The sequence below is a fragment of the Hypomesus transpacificus genome, chromosome 11 (genome assembly GCF_021917145.1).
Source record: "Hypomesus transpacificus isolate Combined female chromosome 11, fHypTra1, whole genome shotgun sequence".
Classification (NCBI taxonomy): Eukaryota; Metazoa; Chordata; class Actinopteri; order Osmeriformes; family Osmeridae; genus Hypomesus; species Hypomesus transpacificus.
The window spans coordinates 19,525,939-19,546,304 of record NC_061070.1 but is presented as its reverse complement, the minus strand read 5'-3'; the positions used below and the strand labels follow the sequence as shown (position 1 = coordinate 19,546,304).

The 20,366-nt window shown below is 47.7% G+C and overlaps 2 protein-coding genes across 4 annotated transcripts in view; one reads left to right on the top strand and one right to left on the bottom strand.

Annotated features, from left to right (window-relative positions):
- The window catches only part of macrod2 (mono-ADP ribosylhydrolase 2), a 146,804-nt gene that overhangs the window by 64,493 nt on the left and 61,945 nt on the right, over positions 1–20,366 (bottom strand). Inside the window, exon 4 of one of the 3 annotated variants that reach the window (XM_047029230.1) lies at positions 3,349–3,461. The exons of the other annotated variants lie outside the window; for them this stretch is intronic. Coding sequence (XP_046885186.1) covers positions 3,364–3,461 — 98 coding nt within the window. The 3' untranslated portion in view covers positions 3,349–3,363. Of the gene's footprint in view, positions 1–3,348; positions 3,462–20,366 lie in introns of those variants that run through there. 3 annotated transcript variants of the gene reach the window in all.
- Positions 8,072–19,249, top strand: flrt3 (fibronectin leucine rich transmembrane 3). The gene is made up of 3 exons (XM_047029227.1): positions 8,072–8,330; positions 14,263–15,017; positions 16,268–19,249. Exon 3 carries the CDS (start codon positions 16,310–16,312, stop codon positions 18,260–18,262), a length of 1,953 nt encoding a protein of 650 aa, XP_046885183.1. The 5' UTR covers positions 8,072–8,330; positions 14,263–15,017; positions 16,268–16,309; the 3' UTR covers positions 18,263–19,249.

Sequence of the window (20,366 nt, the reverse complement as noted above, 5' to 3'; positions counted from 1 at the left end):
TCTCCTTCTCTCCCTCTCCCTCTCTCCCTTTCTCTCTCTCTTTCTCTTCCTGCCTCCTTTTTCCTTCCCTCCCTCTCCTCTCCCCTCCCCCTCCCCTCTGCTGTGTCAGGCTCAGTCTTTTTCTCAAAGTTGTTGGTGTGACTGAGATTCAGCAAACACACGTCTGAAGCTAGACACAGATAGAACCTGCTGGAACCAATGCTGGCTAGCTGACTGGCTGGCTGCCTAGCTAGCTGGTTAGCTAGGTAGCTGGCTGGGTGGCTGGGCTGGGTGACTGACTGGCTGGCTGGCTAGCTGACTGGCAGCTGTCCTGATATATTGACCAGAGAAAGAAGAGTTCCTGGCTGGCAGTCACTGTCTGGGTAATTTGTTGTAAGACCTCTCAGCGTAGAAGGAAAAATGTGTCCATCATAATAGACACAAATATACAAACACAGCTGTTTGCTCATGTCCTCCTGCTGCCTGGAATATCTGACCTGTCCCAAGACATTCCACCATGTCTCCAGAATCCACATCATAACCATCCATCTAAACTGGAGCAGAGCGTCCTGCTGCTGTGGGACCAAGACAGAATATGAGCCGCAAATCATTTCTGAACATAGCGCACCACAGGTGCCTACTGCACTTACATAGGAACAGAGCAGACAGTCTTTTATGTTGACAGAGAGAAGACTGCACACACACACACAGACACACAAACACACAGACACACACGGACAGACACACACCCACACACAGAGGTGGCAGCTTTGGTCACCTGTTGCCGTACTGCCTTGTCGGCAGACTGTGTGTGTGTGTGTGTGTGAGAGACTGTCGGAGTTAGCGAGACCATGTGTTTTATCAGTTGCTGGCGCTTGTTTGAACGGAGCGATGATGAAAGCCAAGACAAACACAGGGGAATGTCAACGCAAGACTTGAGTCAACAGATGGAGCCTGAACTCTGCCAAGGACCCCTGCGAGAGCAGTCGAGGTCTGCACCGAGGCCCACGCCGCCGACTCCAGCCGTCTCTACCGTCGTCTCCCAGACGACAGGCCACCAGGTTCAGCTCCACAGGAGGTCGGACCCATGAGCTAAAGGACAACTAACCCCTTTTCGATAGGAGACGTGAGCAGAATTGGAATTGTGTCTGTGCACTCGGTGAAGGAAACAAGCTCATAAAGAAAGGAAACTCTAGCAGACTGCTTTTATTTTATTGGAGTCAAGTCAGCTGAGCATGAAGTACTGAAGCAGTCTGGGTAAATACTGTCTTTGCAGCAGCAAACAGGCACAACCGCTACACCTCTGCTTAGATGGAGAGAAAAAAATACAGGAAAATACATTGTGGTTTGCGGCATGTTTGCCTACTGTTTTGACTAAATTATTCATACCAAGCCACAGGTACTGGCTTTGAATATATCACTGAGATTAGTACTTGTGCAATTTATGCCTTATTTTACGTCCGAGTAAATCCTTTGGGGTGGGGGGGAAACAGTTGGGCTGAGAGATACTGTAAGTGCACAGTGTCTGCTTCCCCTCCCGATGGGTCAGTTAGTGTGGGAATCCAGCAGAGCAGTTGAACCTCCATTGACTGGCTGTGCTGAGGCGTTTTCCCTTCACCCTGCTACAGCAAGGCTGAACACTAATCCTGAGGGGTTCAACTGCCTCCTCTAAGGGTTTCCTTTCCTGGGAGAGCTGGGGGCGGCTGCTCTCACACACACACACACACACACACACACACACACACACACACACACACACACACACACACACACACACACACGCACACACACACAACTTTAATGTATTTGACAGAACTTTGGCATAACTTCCACCCTATTTTGGAGCTCCACTCAACTGGTAAGATCTGATCAAAGCCATGGTACAGTACAGTAAATATGCCATGCCTTGCGATCTTTCTTTCATATTAAGGATGCATAAACCATGAAAAGTCACAGGAAGTCCAAAACTAACCCAGAGGAATACATTAGAGTAGTAAACATTGCCAGTGGCAAGTGAGAGAAGGAAACAGTGCTTGGTGACACACTGTAACAGTGCTGTGAACACCTTGGCTGTGAGGCTGTGTGAGGCTGTGTGAGGCTGTGTGAGGCTGTGTGGGGCTGTGTGGGGCTGTGTGAGGCTGTGTGGGGCTGTGTGAGGCTGTGTGAGGCTGTGTGAGGCTGTGTGGGGCTGTGTGGGGCTGTGTGGGGCTGTGTGAGCCTGTGTGAGGCTGTGTGGGGCTGTGTGGGGCTGTGTGAGGCTGTGTGGGGCTGTGTGAGGCTGTGTGAGGCTGTCTGGGGCTGTGTGAGCCTGTGTGAGGCTGTGTGGGGCTGTGTGAGGCTGTGTGGGGCTGTGTGGGGCTGTGTGAGCCTGTGTGAGGCTGTGTGAGGCTGTCTGGGGCTGTGTGGGGCTGTGTGAGGCTGTGTGAGGCTGTGTAAGGCTGTGTGGGGCTGTGTGAGCCTGTGTGAGGCTGTGTGGGGCTGTGTGAGGCTGTCTGGGGCTGTGTGAGGCTGTCTGGGGTTGTGTGGGGCTGTGTGAGGCTGTGTGAGGCTGTGTGGGGCTGTGTGAGGCTGTGTGAGGCTGTGTGGGGCTGTGTGAGGCTGTGTGGGGCTGTGTGAGGCTGTGTGAGGCTGTGTGAGGCTGTCTGGGGCTGTCTGGGGCTGTGTGGGGCTGTGTGAGGCTGTGTGAGGCTGTGTGAGGCTGTCTGGGGCTGTCTGGGGCTGTCTGGGGCTGTGTGGGGCTGTGTGAGGCTGTGTGAGGCTGTGTGAGGCTGTGTGAGGCTGTCTGGGGCTGTCTGGGGCTGTGTGAGGCTGTGTGAGGCTGTGTGAGGCTGTGTGAGGCTGTATTGCTGTGACACGATGGTCGAGGGAGAGACCGTCCCTCTCTCTCTGACACTCCCCTCCCTCGGATCGTTTTAAGACAGAAACATCAAGGAAACGTTCTTTCTGTCTCTGTGGCCGGTTGTGCCTGGGTAGTGTGGTGCCGTCACACGACACCACGCAGAGTGAACCCCCCAGACCTGGCCCTGCACAGCATGTCTCACCTCCCCCGACCACAAACACACCCCTGTGACACGCCAGAGAGAGAGAGGCCCTGTCCCCCCCCCCCCCCCTGTCCCTCCCCCTGTCATCTACAGCTCAACCACAAACCAGCCAGCACTTACTGTCTAATGGGTGGGTGGGCAGGCTGAGAGTGCTCCTTTCAGACCAGCCATAAACATCCCCTCAGTTCAGCTAGGCCTCCTTTCTCCTTCTGTCATCACCCTCTTCTTGTTGCCTTTGAATGTGCGTCCTCGGGGGCCAGGAGGGCTCCATGTGATCCCCCTGAGCTGGGGCTGAGGGGAGTGGCCTGGTGGCAGACAGGGAGGGACAGACACCTTCACGCCGTCAGAGCAGACCGGGGCGTCGCACCAAAACACCTTTCGGATCCACTCTGGTGCCAATTAAGTGTCTCGGGTTCCACTCCCTTTCAAGCGCGTCTGAAGCTGAAAGTGTGGAAGTGGGAGACGGCACTTTGAAAGGCTGTCATCTGCACCTGAACAGCTACAAAACGTTCCATGGGGAATTAAGTAAAATACTGAAGATGGCTTAATATAGATATAGTTGCTTTAACTAGACACATCTGAAAAACTGCTAATCCATAGGGAATATTGTCAAACACAGAAGAAGGTGTAATAAAGGCCTACATATACTCAATTTGACAGTATATAACAGAGTATATGGGATCACTCTATTATATACTATATATTATAACATATATAACCAGTCAAATACTATTTCAAAATGCAATGGCAACAGGAACAACATTTGATACTGAGACAACAGAGAAGTGGACCATTGTTCAGATGTCACAAGAATACGATGAGTCATTGATACAATCAAAGTAGGACCGGTCTGTGTTAATGTTTAACACGGATAAGTGAAGCCCTTTGATGGGGCAGTTGACAAATCAGTGTGACTAACACCTCCCTCTCTTTAGAGCACATTTCTTTCTAAAAGTTGCAATGTCCCCGTTTCCTGTTTGTCTGCACTAATCAGTGGGGCTCTCATGCTGTCCAGGTACCAGGATGCTTCAGATGTGCCCTGGAGCGCCCAAAGCAGGCTGCCTTCACCTCAGATAGAAGTAGCACACATCCTCTCCTCAAAGCTCACAAACCAAACTAAAACAAACATCCTATCCTTCCATGAGGAAGACCAAACTTCTAATCTGTTAAAAGATCTGAAAAGGCTGTAAATTCTCACCTAAACCAAACCGAAAGGACTCTTCTCTCTTCTCTCTGACCGTCAAACGAGCACCAGCGGAGTCCACCGGAGCGGTAAACGCTACAATATAACTAAAAGAATGTGATAAAGATAGTAAGTAGGCTAATTATAGATTTAGTGCTAGAATGGTAAACTAATTACAAAGGGAGAGAGATGCTTCAGTGAGTTACATTAGAGCTGAAAGGCAGACTGTGAGGCCATTGTATGCTGATCCCAACTTTTATCTCCGTCCTTGTGTGGATTGGCTGAAGGGGAAGAGCGCTCTAATCTGATCCCAGGGCATTGTTGTGGAGGTCATCAACCCTGGGGGGTTCAGGGGGTTACCGCAGAGTCGACAAGTCACCCCCTCTCCCCCCTTTACCTCTGTGCTAGCCCCCCCCCCCCCCCCCCAATCCCTAACCCCACCTCCACCTCCCCATGGCCCATGGACACCACAAGAGGAAACCAAGAAAACAACTTAAGAAAACAAAAGCGGAAGGGAGAGAAACAGCCGAGAGCGCTGTTTGCGAGGGGGCCGTCCTTCACAAACACACAGCGACCCTGCCCGCTGACCTGGGCCCCTGGGCGGGCCAGAGCGCCAGGAAGCCGGCCTCTGTGGAGCTTGTTGTTGTTGGACGTTTCTCCCCTGGTCTGTGACCTGCGGGTCTCTGGGGATGCGGGGGTTAAACCCTAACATCTGGGATCTGCATTAGAAAAGAGGGGAGCATCTCCCTGCATGGCTCAGCGGAGACCCCGTCCATCCTGACCACTGTCCCATGTCGACGGGCGCTGTATTCATATGCGCCTAACGCCGACAAGCTGCTCTGGACAAAGCCTCCTTTAAGTTGACCATATTGGAAAATACGCTGACACTCGCGTTTCCACAGAGACCCACATTCTTACACACTCACTGACCCGTTGTCTCCTACAACAGGCCATCTCACGTTCTCTCCCCTCTCTCTGGCTCTCTCACATTCATGCACGGTCTCAAAAACACACCATTCATATAGTCCATTGGCATGTGTGAGAACCACATAAAGGCTGTGTGAAGCCCTTCCTCTGTACCTGGAGCTGGTCTGGTCCTGTGAAGCAGCCAGCCTGGCCCACCGGGAAGAAAGAGGAGGCCTACGGCATTCAGATTTGTGCTGATTGCCCATACTGGATGAATATGCAAATATAGCAGAAGGTAAATGAAAAACAAAGCGGGTTTTTGGCAGAGAGCTTCAACATGTTCCCTTTCATTTGGCACGTGTTCAGAAGCGAGCTGGCCTATCAATAATAAATCCCAGTCAGAGAGCGAGAGACGAGCGAGCGAGAGAGGGAGCGAATCATTCTACCCTCTCCCCCAGAGTCCTACAGCACTTTTTGGGTCTTTGTATTTCATACAATGGCTCTCTCTTTTGATACACATACACACTAGGAGAAACTGACAGAAGAGTCCTTGGAAAATTGAGGAGAGGACGGCATATGGATCAGTAAGCGCTCACCGTACAAATCAGACAAACAAGTTTGAGCTGGAAACACTGGCAGATGTAGGGCACGCCCTGACACGACACAACCTCAGGCTCACACGAGCTCCACAGCCACGGCAGATATCTAATCAATCGCATCCAGTGAATCTAATCAGTTGCATGACAAACAAGACGACAGCACGGTCAGAGAAGCCACCACAGACCCCCGTCCACCACACTCTGTTGTTTGGTTGTCGGCTGAGCCAAAAAGCACTTTCGCCCCCACTTAACAATATCAAGTGGTTTAATAAACTTAGCTATGCTGGCCCCCCCTCCACTCCCCCAGAGAGATGGCCCGGGGGGGGGCTCATCAGAGTCCTTCAAAGACGTGTCTGTTGTCAAAACACCCTGAGATGGGACAGACCCTGAGATGGGACAGATAGAGTGAACTGCATCCTTGGGAAAGAGGAGTCCTTCCTCCCCCCTTCCCCAAAACAAGGCGACCAGAGCGGGCCAACAGAACAGACTTCCCCTGGTCTTGAGATAACAGTAACCTGACTCCTCCATCCCTAGTGGGCCTCTTTGTACGTCTGAGAGCGGTTCAATCATCAGCCGCTGACAGACACATGAGCAGACGAGCGGGTCTGAGATAGGGTTAGGAGAGGGGTCTGTTGTAGGGTCTGTGATAGGGTTAGGAGAGGGGTCTGTTGTAGGGTCTGTGATAGGGCCCTGGTCTGTGACCCCGGAGAGGACACAGGGATCAGGCCAGGATGTCTAGGGGTGACCTCTCACCTTCCTGAACTCACCACTGACCTTTGACCTATGAGCAACACCTGGCCCACGGTGATTACTCATGGGACATAGCTCAGGACTGACCTGGAAACCGTCTCCACCGCCAACAGTGATTAGCAGGAGGAGATAACTCTTCATTTTTCCACCTTCTAGCTAACTGGTTAGCTGCACTGAGATGCTCTCAAGATCTCCGTTTAAGTGAAACAAGGGCTCCACTTCAGACGCAGAGCAAAATATCAACGAACAAACACACGAGTGAAGAGGTGCGCTTTGTCGGAGTAGATTTGGGCAGATGCTCCAGATTTAAGAGCCTTCTCAAACAGCCTCTCAAGCCAGGATTACAACAGCAGCCTTCTGCTTCTCAGGCGTGCTCTCCTGCCCTGACTTGACAGGGCACCAAAGGTCTCCAGAGGTCATCAGGCTCCAACGCTCAGGCCTGTCACTGTCCTGTCCCTTTCCCCAGACTGCGACTGCGAGTACAGGCCAGGCATTAGCAGATGAGGAGCAGATGGGACCATCTAATATCAAAGGAACCGGGAGACAGCAAAGAGGTAGTTAACAGAAGAAGAAGAATACAAAAATTAAAAAGTAATAATGACATCACTGAGTGATAAATGCAGAGCAAATCACCGGATCTGGTATATCAGTGAGCCCTCTCGGATGCTACGTAGCTATGCTAGGAGGCAGCGCCAGGCTGTGGGAGCTAGCTGTGGATGCTAGGTTGGTGAGCAGGTGTTAGCCTAGAGAACACAGTAAGCTTCTCCAGAGAGCTGGGATGAGCAGTCTCTCTGGTGACTGAGCCAGGGGGGCTAGCCAGGGCTGGGGATGAGGCAGGGAGGGAGATGGTGCTGTCTGGGTCAGCTCTGCAGTGTTACTGCCTCACTAATGGGGTGACTCACAACCTCAGGGGGGCTAGGAGAGAGCAGACATGCCGTTTGGACTCATCTAAACGATGACTGGGACACGAGATGAGAACATTGATTGTTGGATATTTAGGTGGAAGGAACAGGTGATGGATAAATGTTGTGCTTTGTTTGATATCTGTAACCGTATATGCATGCATGCTAAAACACACACAAACACATATCACACAAAAACAGGCTTTTGATTTCGTATGTTTAAGACCAGTGTCTAACTAGTGATAGTTGTCGCTCATGCTCTCTCTCTCATTCTCTTTCCAATAAAGCATCTATTCACTACTGTTTACGGCACAGTTCTGACATTGACGCTTTGAATGCTTTCTTCCTTTCTTTCACTCCCCCTAGCGCACTGACGCAACACTGCACCCTTCATCACGTCACATACAGCGAGAGGGGAGGATGGCAAGAGAGAGAGAGAGAGAGAGAGAGAGAGAGAGAGAGAGAGAGAGAGAGAGAGAGAGAGAGAGAGAGAGAGAGAGAGAGAGAGAGAGAGAGAGAGAGAGAGAGAGAGAGAGAGAGAGAGAGAGGAAGAGAGAGAGAGAGAGGAGAGAGAGAGAGAGAGAGAGAGAGAGAGACAGAGAGACAGAGAGACAGAGAGAGAGGGAATAGCAGGACAGAGCGAGGCCCCTCCTCCAAATGACATCAGCGTTCTACTGAAGCAGAGCTCGAGGCAAATGTAACTCCACACTTGTAGTGCGCTCTGCCCACGCGATCTGTCCTCCTCGCTCCTCGCTCCTGACCACAGCCAGCGGAGTGTGTATGTGAGTGTGTGCGGACACCAGTAAACACACTGGTGCTGTTACAGAACCTAGACCAGAGCTAGTTAACACTGAGGTTTGTGGATCTGAAGATATATCAATTTTCTGGACTGGATTATCGTTTTACACTAACTGCTTTTGCAGAGGATACAAAATTCCAATTGATTTCCCTTTTTTTGTTGATTTTACAGGTAAGTGTGTATCATGTTGATCTGTTGTGAGTTTTGGAGGATTTATTTGTTATTTTCCTCTATTCCTCTTCTATTTTGAAAAAAGGAAAGAAAAAGACCAGATTGAAGAGAATCTATTCGTCCTTTTAAAGGGAACAGTTCACACCACATTTCATTCGGAACAGTTCTGGTGCTACGGTTTTTCACCACGATCTCTTACCATCAAGTCGATGTACAACCGACTGGCTTATATGAGTTATCATTGTAAAGCTATAGAATAGACGCACTTGTGCACACACATAAATGAAAACAAGAGAAGGTCTGGTGTTTAAATGATGGGAGCTTGAGATACACATCTCATCAAATAAAACTATGCGGTAAAAAAAAGAAAAAAAGTTGTGCGTTCGTATAAAGCCATAGATTAAAATATGCATTATTCATCATTCTGAGGATTTTTCTATAACCTCACCATTCGTTCTGAACGTTATAGACCGCAGTAGACGCGAGCTCCTATTCTATATAATGTGTAAGTCTGTATCAAACGGAGACCAGTGTAGAGACCAACTCCATTACCTTGGTACTGCAGGGTTCCTATCCCCATGTAGGTATTGTTACTATGGCCAGATAGGCTGGAGATCACACCCACTAGCCCATGGATTGCGAGCAACAGGGACCTCGGCAACTTTATTGCTTCGTTCATTCCACATGGATTAACTTGCACTTGGATTTTAAGGATATAGGGACAATGATTCGTTGGGATAACTGTAAATAAAAACCAATCAAAACGATTACTCTAAACTGTAGACTAAATACACTCAACCTAGCCTACGAAGACACCCCAGTGAGTGTCTGAAATTACGATGCTGATCCGGGAGAGCGGAGTTTGACACTGAGGGCAGCTAAGCTTCTGGGAAAACTCCGTTAAATGCGGCTCTCACAGCCGGTGGGCGCTTGTGGCTTCACTCTCCGCCAAAACCAGCATATCTACATCGACCAACTGCTCCTTTCCCTTTGCCCATTTAGCGTTGTCACCTTGTGTGTCGTACAGACGACTATAGCCATCTGGCAAGAAAAATAAAACCTCTTTTGCAAACGATGTTCCAGAAGCGCACATCCCAGACATTCGTCTCTGTACAGGCTACCGCGCAGCACGCACACAGAGAGCCCAGTTGCAGTGGATCTTTACCGCAAAAAACTAGGGATTTTCACGCCAACATAAACCAATTGGCTTATGTGGGCCTTGTTTTAGTAGCCAGCAACCTCGAACAGCAGGATAAGATTAAGACACGGCAATAAACCCAGTTAGCAATCACAGTTCTTTAATGATTATTATCTCTAAATGAGCGTCAAGCAAAAAATAAATACATCGTGGCCTAGGGGAGAAAACGCACCTTATCTGATGAAGTGTTTTGCATCAGTGTGAACGGCTACGTAAACCAGCCCCAACCACTGTAGTCAAAATCAACTTATGCTACATATTGCTAGGCTACTGTAGGTTTTCTAATACAGACGACAGCTTAAAACCAAGTCTCTGTTACCTGAACTTCCCACAGTTTATATAAATCAACAATAGTCCATTTAAATCAATTGTTATGGAATCTCTCAATCGTCATATGGTGAAATTAGGCAATATATCTCTGAGAACTAGGACTTGTGGGGTCTGTAATACACATGCCTACACGTTAATGATGGCAATCCATATCGATCTTTATAGTGTGGTGTGACAGGCCGTCAACTATCTGATCCTAATCAACATCAAAATCAATGGCCATGAAATGGTCTGATTCCAATACACTAGCTAAATATCATCCCGCTACTCAGGAACACTTTGTTCTAGCTATTGTCAGTAAAACTACTGAGAAACAAAGAAATAAATGTCTTGTTTACATGCAAGTCAGGAGGAGAGAGCCTATTGTCCTAGTGTGAGATGCCTGGGGCAAAAGTCAACAGTCAATTGCTTTCAGGGGAAATCTACAATGCAGGATTACCCACAACCAGGTCACAAGAGACATCATTTGTAATTCCTGAATATAGAAAAGAATATAACATAATTTTGGGGGGGAGCATTTCAGTATAAAACATCTCAGACATAAATTATCCAAACATATATACATTTCAATCCTCAGAACCAAATAAATTATCATATTCAACATTTTAAACGTATATATTGTCATTAATTCCCCACTACCAATTTAAGACGAACAGTGAACCAAAAAGCTCATGTTTAGCAGCAAGGGAAGGCCTGCCTTCTTAGGTGTCAAGTGTTGAGTTTACACGGAGGCTAGGCCCGTGCTTAAACCTAGCCCAGTCTTAGACAGTAGGCCCTTTGGGGCCTAGTGAGGAGTGTTTGTGGTACAGTTACAGAAGCACCAGGCCATGCTGTGTGTGTGCTGGTGTGTGTCTGCCTCTCTCTCACACACACACACACACACACACACACACACACACACACACACACACACACACACACACACATCTCATCTCGCAGTACCTACCACCCCCATGTGGGGAGAAACCATGCAGCTGCTGCAGATCTCTCCTTTCAGCCTGGTACAAAGGAGACAGACCCTGTCTGATTCCGACCCCGCTCTCCCCCTGAAGGGGCCTAGCGTCGTATGTTAACCCCGTCTAAACACTCTGGTAGGAGGTTACGTAGCACATTTTTAAAACTACGAAAGATTCTCCGTCTTTCTCCCCCAAGACTGAACCCAGCTCCGTGTCTCTCTGTGCGTTCAGATGTGACCATGAACGTTCTTTTGTGTCCGCACACCACAGTAGGCTAAAGCTCGGCTTGGTTTGCCTAACGTGATATGCACAGACGGTTTGGCCTGCCTCGGGTAACAAATCTATTATTCACTGTAAAAACTCAAATCTGCTCCTCTGAAATACAAGCCACAGAGAAACACAACATAACTTCAAATAGAAAAGCATACATCGCTGTAATCGGTGTAAACTGAATCCCACATACATATGTGCTTGTTTTTCTTTTGCTCAAAATGCAGAAACCAATATATGATATATAAAAACTTACCTGACTGCCAAAAATATGGAGAATTGAGTGCAATGCAACCTTACAATATTTATAGTACAAGCTTACATAACATATAAGTTTCAGTAGCACTAAGATTCCAGTTGTGTCTCAAACCTAAACTGCAACTTAGAATAAATACAAAAACAATCATATAAACAATAATGATTTCCCCATGGAATGATGTACAGTGAATTAAATTAATTTTAAGACTCATGAATAATTGAACACAAGTCATTATACTTTTACCCCAGTTTTTCCCCCTATATATAATCCATGTTAATTATTCGTAGCAAGAAAAAAAAAAGAAGGATATCATAATCTGAAATACTTTTGACAGGCATGAAATTATTTTTTTTATTATTTTTCCAGTCTTCCTTTCTGAAGCTTTGACCGGAGGGCATCAAGTCCAAGGGCTCTGTTATTCCAGACGAATGTGCACTTGTGCGTGTAAATCTCACTCTGGCTATCACTGTCTAGCTTTGTGTGTGCCTATATCGCTCTTTTCTGAAAGGTAACTAGCCTTGGTCAACACGCACAGTTTTGCCAGGATGCTCAATTGAACTTTGCTAGTTGAGATGAAATGGAGCAGAAGGCGGCTCCATGACGGGAGACCTCTCCTGGCAGCCAGGCGAGCCTATTAGACCGATGGAGAGAAGCATCCATCACTAAAAACGTTTAATCCACCTCCCTCTCTAAAAAAGATTCTGTGTGTGTTTTTGTGTAAAATCGAATGAATTGGAAAGCGCTAACGAAACAAACTGCCTCAAATATCAGAACTTTTACAGCTACTGACTTAGCCATTGTAGCATCTACCCCCTCCCCAGAGCCACTTCCAAGGCCCTCATGCTTGCCTTGTAACGAACAATAGTGAGGGGCCACTCTCACTGAAACACGATGAGCCTGGAAAAATCGAATCCGCTAGGCCCAGGTCTAGGACTGGTCCCCCTCCACATGAAGCAAGATCAGCTCTGTAAAAAAAAACTGAGATACATCTTTCACTACCTAACAAATACCACTAACCATCTCACTCTAACCAGTCATTTTCAGCACCACAACCATTTCAGTTCTGTTTCAATGGGGCTTGTTTGGTATGGTCCATACATACACTTCTTGTCTCATAGGTCGGTTTGAGTCAGCCTTGAGTGAGTAACCATGGCCTCTGTTCATTTCACTGTCCATTGGATCCTGAGTCAGAATCAGTCATCTCAGATGCAGGCTGCTAGGCACAGTGATCCAGCTAAGGTCTCAGGACTAAGAATCAGTGGGCTGTGCACCTTGATATGCTTAAATAACTCTCATACACACAGAAGGAACTAGAACCCCTCAAAACAAATTCCTCTTGCAGATAAGCTTGTGATAGTTACATCAGCAGCCCATACCGATCTGAACTCGTTCCTGCCTCTTAATCAACCATCTGCTTTCTGAATTGGAATACTGCGCGTCAGGTTGTTCCTATGGTCAGATTCTTGTATCTCAGAAGTTTGCATCCGATGTTGGTCTGCAAAACTCTTGTACTAATGTAATACCGGACACAAGGACGCGTCACGGCAGAGCAGAAGGAAATGGGTGTTATTATTAGCTGGTGTCTCAGGGCCTGTAATCGAGTTACAAGCCTTTCAATTCCCTAATCTTCCCCTTGTCATGGGCTACAACTGTTAAACGGACGGGATCTTGTTTCTCATTTACCTTCACATGTTTTACAGCACACGTCGGTAGCGGGGGGTGGGGGCTGACAGAAGGACACAACAGCCATTGTGTTGTCAGGGGAAACATAACATTTTCCTTGGCGGAGGAAATTCTATTTTTAACAGCAGGGCGGCTTGATAGAGGCTGTATTCATAGTAGGTCATTAGAAGGGGGGAGGTTTGTGTGTGTGTGTGTGGGGGGGGTGAGGTAAAGGGCTGAGGGGTGACAGGGGCCTACAGGGTGGGACGACTAGCCTGGTATTCATAAGCTCCGCAAATGAGCCTCATCTCCCACGTCCATTTGAGAGAAAGCAAGAACAGCTTCCACAGACTAGCTGGGGGAGCAGAAGCTGTGAGCTCCTTCCTCCTGTGTGCCGGTGCCCTTGGGTTTCTCCTTTGAACGCAACACACCAGATTGCGTTCCTGAATCTTAGTTAAAACCGGGAGCCCCGAGCAAGCCTGGTTGAGTCACAGAAGACCCAGCTGAGCGAGGCTGCAGGGACCAAACCACCATTGTTATCAAGGTCTGGATCGGCAGAGCGTTTCTGTATGCTAAGACATTCTTTTCTACCATCTCCATAGAAAAGGAGAGAGGGAGGGGCTGTTAGGGTTTGGAGGGCGTGAAAGGGCAACACACACAATCCTAGCTCTGAGTAGATTGGTAGGGAAACATGTTGGGGGTTGGTTTTGAATAAAAATAAAATAAATAATGAATCCTCAACGGTTAATCTGGGTCTCGCAAACTGCGTCCACTATCAAAGACAGGCAACCGAGGCTTTTCAAAGAGGTAATTTGGGCAAAGCGAGAGAAATCCCCCGGTACACAGACACTTCATAATCTTTAAGGCCTCTGAAAACTGGAGAGCACACCCTTCTCGACCCTGCTTCTACGCTATTTTCAAACTGCCAGACACGGACTGGCACACAATATATATATATATATGAGTTCTGCACAAACATACTTTCAACCATCTAAGCTACACAGATAATATACAAGTATATTCATACTAGGGTTCAGAACATTGCCTCTGTTACATTAGTCATGTTTAGTCTCATTTTCTCTGCCTTGCGTCACATGAAGAGAGAACACAAAAGGTGTTTGTGCATTTCAATGTGTTCGGTATTCGAATGAAGCAGACCCAACGACTTCCATTAACCTTCTGTGCTTTCACTGCAGCCTTAACAATGATTCATTTTTTGCATTGCTTTCTAAATGTGTCTCTCCGGTTGTTTTGCAGACAGTCATCCCAGGAGTGGGGAGAGAGTATCAAGACACAGCATGAGGCTGCAGTGAGCAGGTGTGCGAAGGAGGCCGGGCCTGGAAGGATATCCGTCCTTCCCTGATTGGCTCCTAGGGGGAGTGAAGTTTGGGAGCCCTACGGTCGGAGGAGGGACGATACGAGCCCTGGATTAATGCATGCACAGACTCAACCAGGGAGCAGCAGATTCTGGGTTATCTGCAGGACTGGAGTACACGAGTAACGGGACTGGGGTGAGCCGGTGCCGGTAGGAAAGTTGTTATGGCTCAGTCCAGCTTTGGATCTGCTCATCATGATCGGTCTGTCTGACCCCAGAGACACAGCTGGAAACCCCTTCCCTTGGAGGACCGTCAATGAAACACAAAAAGATCTAATTTGGGGTTAACGCCGCTGAGCTGGACGATTGAAAGGGCTCTACAACCACTGGGATTTTTTTTAAATATTTCTTAAAATCGCATGCCTTCGCTGTATAGGCAAGCCTGAGCTTTGTGTACGAGTGGAAATGCTTTTTTCTATAGGCTTATCTGCCATGGCAAAGCCTTTGATGGCATGAGCTCCTAACACAGAAGAGGTCATCGTCCGAATAAAGCTCAGCAAACACTGTCCGGGTCAGAAATCCAGCAGAGGCCCTCTGGACAAACTTTCCTCCTCGGTGGGGATAAAAGGAAACAGATTCGTAAATCTCGATTGGATCTTTGGAGGCTTGAGAGGATTTACCGTTTCTTCTAAATCAGGTATGACACATATGAATACCTTGCTTCTTTACACCTCACTGACCAAACCACCATTTATAATGAGATGAGCAGGAAGAGGGGGTCACGACATGAATGCATAATTAAAGTAATAAATCAGTATTAGACTAATTAAAAAGGAAACCACACTCCAGTAGTCACGGAAAAAAAGAAGTCATGAAAGACAAGCTGTTTGTACCTCCGATTTGGAACCAGAACCTAGGAACTGGTTATAAAGCGCATTAGCAGTGAGGTAGAAGTGTATTTCTCTCTGCAATCGGTTAAAAAATATTAGACTTCTTCAAATGAAATGTGACTAAATTGGTTTGTTCATGTACCATGTTTGACATCTGTGTTTATACAAAAACTGCCCACATGCCCAATCAAGCACAAACTGCTACAGATAAGAACAGTAATCTACTGAATAATTGCAGCGATCTCATGACCCTCACATATGGAGCTAAGTGTGCAAAAAGCCACCAGGAACTAAGAAAAAATGTTAAGAATCTCCTCAGAAGACTGGTTCCACCCAGATTGTCACTCATTGAGGAATGTTATCTCTACACGTATGTTTCCCGTAAAGTGAGATGTTTCCTCCACACCTTGTGTGGAGCCAGATAGAAGAAGAATGAGAGTGTGGAAAGAGATAGGCGATCATTTAACAGGGCAAAAGAGCATGTCAGTTCCACAACAGTTCATCAACAAGGCCTGACTTTGTTCACCCATGCAGTCTGCAGCCATGAAAGGCAGGCCTTGAGATACAGGAGTGTGTTAAATAGCCCAGGCCTGCTATTACGTTTCACTAACTCAAGCCAAAAGCTGGGACACAGGGCTTCAATTCACAGGGCACACAAGTTGAAGGATTTTTCATCGACATACAGAAATGAAACAAAGAAGGAGAAAAGGCCGCTCTACTTAGCTATATCATTCACATTCTGAAGTTTAAATGTTGCTTTTCTTATTAGTTGTTCTTCTTTGTGTGTGTTGTTGTGTTCCCAAGAAATTATTGGAAAGCACTGGTGATGTTTACAATGTTTGTATATATATATTTTTTTTACTACAATTGGCAATCTTAACAGGGAACATACACATGTATTTATTAAGAGGTCCAAATGGTTCATAATGCAGCATTTATTTAATGTGGAAAGAGCTCTAGGCATTGTTTTCAAACAAACAGCAATTATTAGAGCAGGATTTTTGGCTCCCCTTTAAAGGCCTTGTGTATTAAATGTACCCTTCTGTTTCGTCCCAAGGGGTTCCTGAGTGATTAGACTGCCAGACAACACAGCCTCAAGATGGTGGGCCAATGCAAGACCTTCATCCTCTTCCTCATCAGGGTCGGGCTCCTGCTGGGCCTGGCTAACCCCCTGGTGACTTCAGCCTCCTGCCCCTCAGCCTGCCGCTGCGATGGGACCTTCATCTACTGCAACGACCGTGGCCTAACCTCTATCCCTACCGGCATCCCCCTGGACGCCACCATCCTGTTCCTGCAGAACAACCGCATCAAGAGCGCAGGCATTCCCACAGAGCTGCGCAAGCTCACCAGCGTGGAGAAGATCTACCTGTACTGCAACAACCTGGACGAGTTCCCTACCAACCTTCCTCTGGGGGTCAAAGAGCTCCACCTGCAGGAGAACAACATCCGTATGATTACCCACACCTCGCTGGGGCAGATCCCCTACATCGAGGAGCTACACCTGGATGATAACTCGGTCTCGGCGGTGAGCATAGAGGAAGGGGCCTTCAAGGACAGCAACCACCTCCGGCTGCTCTTCCTGTCCCGTAACCACCTGAGCACCATCCCGCCGGGCCTGCCCATGACCATCGAGGAGCTCCGCTTCGACGACAACCGCATCTCGTCCATCTCGGAGCAGTCTCTCCAGGACCTCATCAATCTGAAGCGCCTGGTTCTGGACGGCAACCTGCTCAACAACCGCGGGATCGGGGAGATGGCCTTCATCAACCTGATCAACCTGACGGAGCTGTCGCTGATGAGGAACTCGCTAACGTCTCCCCCGGCCAACCTGCCGGGCACCAGCCTGGAGAAGCTGCAGCTACAGGACAACCACATCAACCGCGTTCCTGTCGGGGCCTTCGCCTTCCTCAGACAGCTGTATCGGCTCGACCTATCAGGCAACAACCTCAGCAGCCTGCCGCAGGGCGTGTTTGACGATCTGGACAACCTCACTCAGCTGCTGCTACGCAACAACCCCTGGCAGTGCACCTGCAGGATGAAGTGGGTGCGCGACTGGCTTCGCTCGCTTCCCTCCAAGGTGAACGTGCGTGGCTTCATGTGCCAGGGTCCGGACAAGGTCAAGGGCATGGCCATCAAGGAGCTCTCAACCGACCTGTTCGACTGCCCGGAGTCGGACGTGGCCCCCACATACGAGACCAGCACGGTCTCGAATACCCTGCCACCTTCCCAGCCCCAATGGCCCTCGTTTGTGACTAAAAGACCCGTGGTGAAAGGGCCGGACCAAAGCAAGAACTACCGAAGCACAACCACTCCGTCGGGCAGGAAGTTCATCACCATCAGCGTCAAGTCCAGCAGTGCGGAGAGGGTTCACATCTCCTGGAGGGTGCTTCAGCCCATGACCGCCCTCCGCCTGAGCTGGCTGAAGCTGGGCCACAGCTCGGCCTACGGAGCCATCACCGAGACCATCGTGCAGGACGGTACCACAGAGTACCTGCTGACTGACCTGGACCCCGAATCTTCCTATCGGATATGCATGGTTCCCATGGAGACCAGCAATTCTTACCTGTCGGACGAGACACCGGTTTGCATCGAGACGGCGACGGCGTCTCTGAAGGCGTACAACCCCACCACGACTTTGAACCGGGAGCAGGAGAAAGAGCCTTACAAAAATTCCAGTCTGCCTTTGGCCGCCATTATCGGAGGGGCGGTGGCTCTTCTGGCAATAATTCTGCTGGCACTTGTGTGCTGGTACGTCCACAGGAATGGTTCTCTTTTTTCCAGAAACTGCACCTACAACAAGGGGCGCCGGAGGAAGGATGACTACGCCGAAGCCGGTACAAAGAAAGACACCTCAATCCTGGAGATACGAGAGACCTCTTTTCAAATGATACCCATAAACCATCTGCCGGTGTCCAAGGAGGAGTTTGTGATACACACAATTTTCCCGCCTAATGGCATGAGTCTGTACAAAAGCCCTCACAGCGAGAACAGTCTCAGCAGCAGGAGCTACAGGGACAGTGGAATACCAGATTCAGACCACTCCCATTCGTGATAGTGACTGTGGACATATCCCCAATGAGCGAGTAACTTGAAAGTGGCTTGACTTTTACAAAACACTGGATCTATAAGACTGAGGAAGCAATGTTCTGTACATTTGCCATATAATTTATATTTAAGGACATTTTACGAAGAGGAAAGTTTCAATTGCAGGCCATCACTGAGCCTTCAGTGAGTGTTGTAACTAACTGCAATTCTATATTTTAGGGATTTGTAGTAATTTGTACTGTATTTCCTTTGCTTAAGGTTATTGACCAACTATAAAAAACTCTGTGTTCTACCGAGATATGACTTGTCAACTGTGAAAGTGGGTTTTCATTGCTGTGTTGAACAATCAGAATTTAGAGAACCTTGTAGTATAAGCACAGGTCATTCGTTTAACTATGTGGCTGTCGGAAAAACAAAAAGGCAAAAAAATTACACGACAAAGTAGGGTGCAGCTGATAAACGACGAGGCAAGCCAGGCAGTCACGATGCCCTTTTCCTGACCGTCCAGCGGTTACATCCATGTCCCAGAGACCCAGCGGGAGGATCTGGTATTCACGTGGAATAGAAATAGAGTAGAAATGAAGTGGCAGGCTTTAGTTTTCTGCTTTGTTCGGCGTGTGGATTCTTATTATTTAGTGTGTGGAGGAACCAGACCCTAACCCACAGCACAGTTGTACCAGGAGGGCTTGTAAGGGTCTACAGGGGACACAGGCCCCAGCACAGGGCAGATTAAGCACACAGACCTTTAGGAGATCTCCTCTCCTCACGTAAAACCAGATATGAAAGGCTGACATCCAGAAGGGCCCTCCTCCCACTATCTTTATTTGGTGTAGCCAACAAAGGCCAAACTACAAAGATGACATTCTTCAGTACCGTGTACCATACATCATTCTAATGCTGCCCTCAAACGTAAAAATACACAGGGCCAAAAAAAGAACAGTGAAATAGAACACGTTGGCGTTTTAGTTTCCTTTTGTTTCTTTTTTTTTTTTTTAAGAATACATAGTGTCAGCAACTCCTTATAATTATATTATTTTGTATTTCTTTTTCTAATTGAAGACACATGTTATGTTGCCACAATTTCAAGTTCAATTGTTCTTTACAACTGAAACCAAAGTGCATTGTATGCCCTTTGGCCAGTCTGGTATGTGCCTTGGTCCTATGCTTAATGTATTTAGCTTTTTAAGAAACAGTGACTTTTTTTCATACACACTTGAATATGAAAATAAATATTGGTCATATTGCAGAATAAAAGTGGATAAGAATAAAAAAAAAACGGGTCTGTCTTGTCCAATCCAGCAGCCTTGTAAACACACCGTTCACACAGCGCACCCGGGATACCACAACACTGGATTTCTAAGAAAGCAGCAAACCTTGCGACATTTGTTCCCTAATATTGTTCTTGAAAACACAGTGTTCTTCTCGACGGGCAGTCCAAGGAGCAACATCTGCTGCAGGCGGCTGCTGGTCTTTCGTGTGGTGAAGCCATGTGTGACTTATCCGATTGGCCAGAGAGGGAAATATCACTGGGAATTACAGTGATGTAGCATTAGGCCTGTGGAGAGCTGGAGCTCTGGGGCTTGATGAAGCTTCCAGGCTCGCAGGGAGAGAAGTGTAATGAGGGGCGAGCAGACGGAGGGAGGTGCCGACAGACCCTGGCTGGGAGGCTGGAAGCTGCAGTGGGTCGAGCGTAGGCAACTGGGCTCAGGGAGCCACCCTTTAATAACACAGCTGCTGCTGGCGCAGGAAGAGGCCTCCTAAATAGGTACAAGTCTGAGCACCAAGGTTATTATTATAAACTGAAACTGAAACTAAAACTATCCTTCAAAAGAACTTTTTTTGTGTGTGAAATATTTACTCTACAAACTTGAAACTACAGGTACAGAACTGACTAGGATAAAAAATAAGTTAGTAAACCGTAATGAAGTGTTACTACCTAGCAGATCCTACTGTATGTCATTACAATGTTACTGTAGGTATATGGATTTGCTGTGTGGTTACATGGTAGTTAATGTAACCTTAATGTAAAGTGTTGACAAATTATGATATAATCAAAAGGTTTTTTTCCAATAGTTTTCAATTGTCTTTGGTTGATCTGTGTCCTTGGCCCA

Bases quoted from the DNA above. Each gene is read 5' to 3' on its own strand.
- flrt3 (XM_047029227.1), top strand. From the start codon at position 16,310: ATGGTGGGCCAATGCAAGACCTTCATCCTCTTCCTCATCAGGGTCGGG.